Source organism: Lagopus leucura, unplaced genomic scaffold (assembly GCF_019238085.1).
Source record: "Lagopus leucura isolate 7727_CA_CO unplaced genomic scaffold, USGS_WTPT01 58955-0_obj-0_obj, whole genome shotgun sequence".
NCBI lineage: Eukaryota > Metazoa > Chordata > Aves > Galliformes > Phasianidae > Lagopus > Lagopus leucura.
Window position 1 is genome coordinate 6354 of NW_024965510.1, and position 8440 is coordinate 14793.

Genomic DNA, 8440 nt, shown 5'->3' on the forward strand with positions numbered 1-8440 from the left:
GGGGGGGGGGGGCTGGGGGGTGCGCCCGCGGCGGCGCAGCACCGCGGATCCACGGCTGGATCGGCCGATCAGCCTCGCCCGCTGCCCGACGACACTGAGGCCGGCGCTGGGAGCGGGACGGTGCGGGAACGGGAGCGGCGCCGGGACGGGGAGCCGCAGGGCTGAGCCGGCGCTGGGCGGGCGTTCGGCGGTCGCGGCGGAGGAGCCGCGGAGGCGCCGGGCGGGGGCTGCGGGCCCGAGCGGAGCGGGGGCTGGGGCGGGCGGTGTGCTGGAACGGAGGCTGCGGCGTGCGGGGGGAGACCCGGGGAGAGCCCCGGAACGGCGGTGTGCGCGGGCACCGGGAGCGCCGGGAGGAAGGGACGCCTCGTGTCTGGGCAGCCCCGAAAGGCAGGGAGCCCCAGCAGCCGCCGGGGGAGACGGCCGGGAGCCCCGAGAGATGGAGAGCCCCAAGGACAGCCGGGGAGCGCCGAGGGCCGGGCAGCCCGACGGCCAGAGAGCCTCGACACCCCGGGACGGCTGTGCAGTGGGCACGCAGCGTGGCAGGGCACAGCCAGTGCTGAGATGCTTGTGGGCCGGGACTGTGGGAACTGGCTTTTGCGTGAGGAGCTTTTATTAGAGCTTCCTTTGTAGGAATAATGTTTTCAGAGACAGGATAGCCTGAAGGAAGCCCTCGTGTGGCACAGGAATTGAATCCATGGGATGAAGTGGAGCTTGACTGCATCCTTAGAGAATGGCTACCACTGCTGGTCACTGCTTGTTTTGATGTTAGAAGGAGATTAGACTGTGTGGCAACTGTGGAAGTGAGCAATAGAGATGCTGGTGTTGCAGATGCAGGTGTAAGGAGATAGGGCCGGGAGGCATGGAGGTGGCTCAGGTCATAACGGACAGCAGAGGTTGAAAGTTTTCAGACTAGGGCTGCACTGCAGGCAAGGCTGGACCGTGCTTGGCTTTGGGAAAATCTGGAAGTCTTGAGAGAGATCTGCATGGATGTAGAACAGGAGAGCATATTCCAGCACAGCGAGTGGTGCCCTGCAAAGATGAAATGGGATTCTATGTCCCTCCTGATGTGGAGTCTTAAAAACATCACTGGATGAGTCATGGCCCCTCGTGAAGTTTTGGGTATGGCATCAGCAGCGTGTGCAGCTTTGAGCTTTGATGGAGCTTTTGCACAACAAGCACTCTGACATCTGTTTGTGGCATGCAGAGTGGGTGCCGTCTTTCCAGCTTCTCTGCCAGTGCCGGGGTGGGCCTGCTTTCCCTTCTCCGTGGCCGACATGAGAAGCAGTGCCACTGGCAGGCTTGCAAGCAGGGGATTCTGCTTCAGTCCTTCTGTAGTTCCTTATGCATTTTTTCTAAACAAGGCTCATCTCCTAAGTGTAGTCTCGGCTCCCCTGATGCCTGGGCACATCAGCCAGGCCTGGAAACACCTCTGTGCATTGCAGCACCCTTCCTGTCGACCCCCTTACTGTGGCTCTGGACCCCAGCCTCCTCTCCGGACAGACTGTGATACTCACCACCGTTCCTTCAGAGGCTCTTGCTGCCATTTGTTACTAGGAAACTCAGTGCCCGGTAGTGGGAGGGACGGGAGGGGAGCAGGGCAGTCCGGCTCACATTACACAGGCTGGGCCTGGACCACTCAAGCCAGCCCCTCGCACTGAGCTATCTGCTAATTGGAAGCAGCTGTTCGATTTGGTGACTCTGCATCAACTGAGGTTACCGCTGTCTTCCTTGCTGTCCCAACCCTGCAAGTCCCATAGGAGTAAAGGGCTGCCGGTACCCCGGGGGCCTTCTGCCCATCCTGGACCTGTGCAGTCTGGCAAGCAGGCAGTCGCGTCTCTTTCCCAGGAGGCAGCAAAGCTCTGACTGCATCCAGGAAGGAGGGAAAGGGAGAAGTTTGCGCTCATTTCATCACCCCAGAAACCTGACTTGGTGTTACTGCGTTGCCCCAGTGCTCTCAGCTGCTCTTCACACCCCCCATTCACGTTCCCAGTTTCCCCGTCCCCACAGCAGCAGTCCACAAAGCCTTGCTGCTCTCCCTTCTTCTTTCCAAGAGTGACATCAGTAATCAAACCAGGGCAGGTTCTTTTCCCCATATCTGTGCCCTTACCTGTGCCAGGCGCTACTCAAGACGTTTCAGCCTTATCCCATCCTCAGCCACTGAGATCCCCTCGCTGCATCCCTCTTTTTGTTACTCTGTTTTTTCTACTCTCCTTTTACGTAAGTTTTCATTTACCCACCTGCCAGGGCTTTGAGCTCTGCCCTGTACCTTCCCATGACCCAAGCGTCCAAGTTACAGTTAGGATGATGCAGTTGCATCACAGAAGCAAATTTGGATCCCGTTCTCCCAATTCTAGATGCACGTAATTGTTCTGGGGAAGTTTCATTAACTCCCAAGAGGAAGAGCGATGGACTTGGCTAGGACCACTGAACTGGTGCAGCTCACCAGCTAGCAGTCCTCAAGAACGTGTAACTTCTTTGACCTTCTGTTCCTGAGAGATGATGAGGATTCGTGTTTGCTAGGTGCAAGAGCAGCATGTGGCATTGCTTGCACAGGCATCAGGCACTGGCGGTGTGCACGGGTTTCCAGTTCCTGTAGCCCACTGAGGTAAACATTCTTTTATACGTAGGAAACACTTTTTTAGACTTTTATTTCTGTCACCAACCCACAATTTCTGCAAGAAAAATCAACCTAACAGTTGTCCTGAGGTGGGAAAGAGGGCCAACAAATAATGGTACCACATCTCTCAGGAAGGGCTGGCGCTGCTGTAGAGCTCTGCAGACCAAAGGTTGCCATTTGTAGTCCCCAAACTCGGCAGCACGAGCCACCTCTGTCCCCAAAGGCAGGGAGGTTCTGGCGTCCTGCATCTGCCATGAGCTGCTCCTGAGCGTGGTTATGGGACCAGCAGCAAATGCTTTCAAGAGAGTCCAAGTGTGAGCTCATGCTGCCGCCATCCCTGCAGACCACTGAGCCTCGTTTACCGGCGGCTCGGAGCGGCACTGGGGCTGGTGTTGTGCACGAGCACTTTGACTGCTGAGTTGCTCTGGCTGCTTGCAGGGAGGGCGGGCAGAGCCCTGGGGGGGCTCACAGCCTTTGGGTGCCGCACGTATGGCCAGCGTGTCCAGCAGCGCTGCGGCTGCACGGAGCCGCTCCTCCCTTCTTGTCCCTCCCCCACTGCTGCAGTGAAATGAAGCTACAGCAGGGGGAAATGGAGTGAAGGAGCCAGAACGAACGAGGAGCAGCGAGAAGGAGACAAAGGAGGAGAGCGAGCAGTGGAGAGTGGGACGGGGAAGGAGCCAGGGCAGCTGGCAGTTCAGAGGGAGTTGCTGCGTTCCTGCTGTGCCACCACCACCCTCCATGGTACCAGCTTGGGGCATCCCCAGATCTCCTTTCCTGGCTGAACAATGGGCCCTGTCTGCCCTGTGAGGACAGGGTTTTATCTTGGGCATTCCCGGCTGTGGGTCTGTCCTTTGCAATAGAGCCATTCTGATTTATTGTGCTCTGGATGTAAGCCCATTCCAGTTCTGCTGCACCCCACCAGGGACACCCGATTTGCACTTCGCATTTTTTGTGAACCTAAATCCCTGTGGTCATGAAAAGCAAGCTACTGGGGAAGGGGGGTTCGGCAGGGTCACTTGTTGGGATCGCTCCCAGTTTTAAGACCATATTTTTCAGGATAGAGAGGTGCTAGGCTGCTGCTTGTCCAAAAATCTCTGAGGTCTTGCAGACACTGTTTCTCAGCTTTGCAGGAAGCATTCAGCTGTTAAAGGCACAGGAACCAGCTGGCTCCGGTGTTGCCAGGAAGGCTGCTAGTTGGGAAGGATACTTGGCTGTGTGGGAAAAAAAACGATGTGACAGAGTACCAGCTGGTAATACCAGCACATGGCCAGGTCTGCTCTGCCTGGTGACGTTCGGTGCTGGCCTAGGGCTTCATTCCCTTTCCTTCACACCCTTTGCTCTAACAAGTTTTCGACTCATGAGGGATAAGTGATACAGAGCAACCAAGCGGAAGGTACCTGGCAGGCTCTCCCTCCCCACGTTCTTATTCTGTCCTTCGTTTGCTGCTCTCTCTCTTAACCAGCTTCCTCTGGTTTGCATTCCTTGCAGGATTAAAGAGTGCTGCAAAGAAGATCAAGCAACCTTCTGCTCTGCAAGTTACTAGCAATGGAGCAGATGAAAGGGTCGGCCATGCTTCTGTTGGAGCTGCTAATCCTTGGGGGCCTGAGAGCAGAGAAGGGCTCTGCTGTCCTGGGCACCCTGGATCTACAAATAGATGAGGAGCAGCCAGCAGGCACCATCATTGGGGACATCAGTGCTGGCCTGCCCCCTGGCACCAGTGCCTACATGTACTTCATATCAGCGCAGGAGGGCAGTGGCGTTGCCACTGACTTGTGGATAGATGAGAACAGGGGCATCATCAAAACAGCCCGCGTCCTTGACCGAGAGACCCGGGACCGTTACAGCTTCATAGCTGTTACCCCCGAGGGCATCACAGTGGAAGTGAATATCCAAGTTAATGACATCAACGACCACGCTCCAGCCTTTCCCAAGCAACACAGCACTTTCCAGATCCCAGAGCACACACCTGTTGGCAGCAGATTTCCCTTGGACCCAGCCTTTGATGCTGACAGTGGCCTGCTCAATACCCAAGGCTACGTGATCAAGGGTGACAATGTGGGGCAGGCCTTCCGTCTGGAAACACGGCGAGGACCCAATGGGGTCCTGTATTTGGACCTGGTGGTCAGCAACGTCTTGGATCGGGAGAACCGTTCGTCGTACTCCCTGGTGCTGGAAGCCTACGATGGGGGCTCTCCTCCCAGGAGCAGCCAAATGACGTTGGATGTGTCCGTGCAGGACATCAACGACAACGCTCCCACCTTCAACCAGAGCCGCTATCATACTCTCATATCAGAGAATTTGAAACCTGGCAGTAGCATCCTGCAGGTCTTCGCATCCGACGCGGATGAAGGAGACAACGGTGATGTGATTTATGAGATCAACCGGCGACAGAGTGATCCTGACCAGTACTTCACCATCGACTCCCGAACTGGAGTCATCAAACTCAACAAGGGTCTGGACTACGAAGTCAGGAAGGTGCACGAGCTGGTGGTGCAGGCACGGGACAGGGCTGTCCACCCTGAGGTCACCACAGCCTTTGTCACTATCCACGTGCGCGACTACAATGACAACCAGCCCACCATGACCATCATCTTTCTGAGCGAAGATGGCTCCCCTCAGATCTCTGAGGGAGCCCAGCCCGGTCAGTATGTGGCACGCATCTCTGTTTCTGACCCAGATTATGGAGAGTACTCCAATGTCAATGTCACCCTGGAGGGGGGGGGATGGCAAGTTTGCCCTCACTACGAAGGACAACATCATCTACCTTATCTGTGTGGACCAGCTTCTGGATCGGGAGGAAAGAGACTCCTATGATTTGCGAGTGACAGCGACTGATTCGGGAACACCTCCGCTCCGAGCAGAATCAACCTTTGTGCTGCAGGTGATAGATATCAATGACAACCCTCCACTCTTTGACCAGCAGGAGTACAAACAGAGCATCCCTGAGGTTGTGTACCCAGGCAGCTTTGTCCTGCAAGTGACCGCTCGAGACAAAGACCAGGGTCCCAACGGGGAGGTGCAGTACAGCATCGTGCACAGCCAAGACACCCATTCCAGCTGGTTTGCCATTGACCCTGCCACAGGTATCATCACCACTGCTGCCCCACTGGATTACGAGAAGGATCCTCAGCCTCAGCTGACAGTGCTGGCCACAGACAGGGGAACCCCTGCCCTCTCTTCTTCAGCTGTGGTGCTTGTGGCCCTGCAGGACGTCAATGACAACGAGCCGGTGTTCAGGAGTAATTTCTACAACGTGTCCCTGAAGGAGAACACCCCGGTCGGTACCTGCTTCCTACAGGTAGGTACAGCTGTCAGGAGCTGAGCTTGAGGAGGGCACAGACAGGGCCGTGAGAGGTTGGAGATGAGAAGGATGGTTGCGCAGATTTCATGGCTTCGACAGGCAGAGAGCTGTTCCCTCACCGTGAGCAGGAAGCTGGCAGAGCACTGTTACACATCTGCATGCTGGGGGGTGCCTTTGATGCCAGAGGCAGATCTCAAGGAGTCCCTTTGTGCAAAGCACTGCGTCGAGCTCAGCTCACATGGTGACCTGCTCTGCCAGGCATTGCTTGCACAAGAGCAGAGCTGTCCTTGTCAGCCTGGAGTACCAGCAACAGTGCTGAGGAGCAAGGTCAGGCCTCGAAGCTGCTTGTGGCAGGACTGGTAACTTCTCTCTCCCTCTGGTGATGGACAGCAGCACTAGTTATACGTGACTGCTGCTGTTATATTACTTCAGAAGCAGCATCTTTGGGATTTGAGCTGAGAGGCACGTGCTACATCAGTCTCTGTGTAGTGAGTCCTGAGGGGGGTTGCTGCCCCTCTGTTAGCTCTCATGGGGGCTCAGCTGTGCCGTCTATTCCATCAGCGTGACCCTGCAGGCTCTGTCTGGGCAGCACAAGGTCTGTCCCTATGGGACAGGTGGGGCCAGAGCCATGCTGGGACAGAGGTCAGGAGGAAGCTGAGGATGGCAATGGGCTCTGGGACAGGGCAGGAGCGGTGTTGCCCTGGGGGACATGGAGGCCTCAGGTGCTTGCGGGGACAACTCAGCTGCGGCGGCTCCGGCAGAGGCCCCTCTCGTTCTCAGTGCCATCCTGCTCAGTGCTGCTTACTGCAAGGCAGGAAGGCATTCTGGAAATATCGCCGGCACTGAAGGCTGGGTTTCTGGCTGCAAGAGCGAGGACAGGCAGGAGGGAGGTGGGAAGACGTGAGACGGTGGGGATGCCATGAAGATGCTGGTAGGGCCACAGGGCTGTGCCGTGCTGAGACGCCGTGCGGCAGTGAAGCCATCCTGGCCTGCACAGCACAGTGCAGGGAGGCACCCGTCCAGCAGCCGGCAGGGACTGGGGGGTTGGACAGGTTTCGATGGTCTTGGCTTGGCCCTCATGTTTCATTTGGAAACGGTGCATCTGGGCCGAGCGCAGGTACCTCCCTCGTGGCCTCAGCATAAAGCAAACAGCGCACACATCTGCTGCTGCTTCCTCTGGGCCGGGAAATGTGAGAGGATGGGAAAGGAGGCCAGCCAGGCTGCCGACTCAGCACCAGGCCCCAGCAGGCTCAGGCCAGGCTGAGGAGCTGGCAGAGCTGGGAGCCAAGGAGCCACGGCCTGAGCTGCCCAGTCCAGCCACCCCTGCCAGGAACTGGAGGGCTTCCGTGGGCTCTTTGGGGTGCACAGCAGCCAGCAGCTGGTGCCACATTTCATAGGTCACACGTCAGGTGTGCAGCCCCACAGACCCTCTGTTCCCACTGCTTGACTTCATCTCTCCGTGACTTCCAGGCATCAGGGCTCATCTTGTCTGAGGGTCCAGACCTGCATAATGCTAATGAGAGCCCAGGCCTTGCTGACACGTCCTGCAGGACAAAAGCAGCTGCTAAGGCTGACCCAGAACAGAAAGGGTTTTGGTCTCCATCAGACCATCAAGTTTCTAATCGAGAAACCATGGGAGAACCAGTTCCATTTTTGGATATTGACATCTGCTCTGTGTGGGCAGGACAGAATGACAGGGAGGTGGGGACACCACGTAACTGACCAGGGTACCGCTGCAGATCTCCTGCATCCCAGCAACATCCCATTCTCCCCACCACGGTGTTCTCTGTGTTTGATGTACAAACAGGGCTGAGCAGAGCAGGTTGCTGGCCTGAGCACCTGAGAAAGAATCACACAGAATCACACAGAATGGCCAAGGTTGAAAGGGACCTCAAGGATCATGAATCTCCAACCCCCCACCAGATGCAGGGCCACCAACCTCCACGTTTAATACTAGACCAGGCTGCCCAGGGCCCCATCCAACCTGGCCTCGAACATCTCCGGGGATGGGGCATCCACAGCCTCCCTGGGCAGCTGTTCCAGCATCTCATAGTAAAGAAACTTCAACATATTTATTACTTATGTTTATCATGGGTCGAGTCCTACAGTAACTGACCCTGCGTGTGCCTAAGCAAAGGAAATAGCAAACCACGGTTCAAATCTGAGATGAGAGAAAAACACAAGCACAGAAGGAGCCTAAGTAACCAATGAACACAAGACCATCAAACAATAGAGCAGGGGGCAGACACTAGACAGTTGTCTCTGTTTCACTGTGTAAACATGAGTTGGTAATACAGATCACAGAATCATAGAATGGTTTGGGTTGGAGGGGACCCTTAAGATCATCCATTTCCAACCCCTGCTGCAGGCAGGGACATCTCCCATAGCCCAGGTTGCTCACAGCCCCATCCAGCCTGGCCTTGAATGCTTCCAGGGCAACCTGTGCCAGTGTCTCACCACCTTCACAGGAAGACATAACATCTAGTCTCAATCTGCCCTCTTCCAGTTTAAAACCATTTCCC

At 56.3% G+C, this 8440-nt stretch overlaps 1 protein-coding gene across 1 annotated transcript in view; it reads left to right on the forward strand.

Moving 5' to 3' along the window:
* The window catches only part of LOC122192146 (protocadherin-16-like), a 6323-nt gene extending 343 nt beyond the window's left edge, over window positions 1-5980 (forward strand). The window contains 2 exon segments of the mRNA XM_042892625.1: window positions 4106-5407; window positions 5409-5980. Of these exon segments, the coding sequence (XP_042748559.1) occupies window positions 4163-5407; window positions 5409-5939 (1776 nt within the window). The 5' untranslated portion in view covers window positions 4106-4162 and the 3' untranslated portion in view covers window positions 5940-5980.
* The last annotated feature ends 2460 nt before the right edge of the window (window positions 5981-8440 follow it).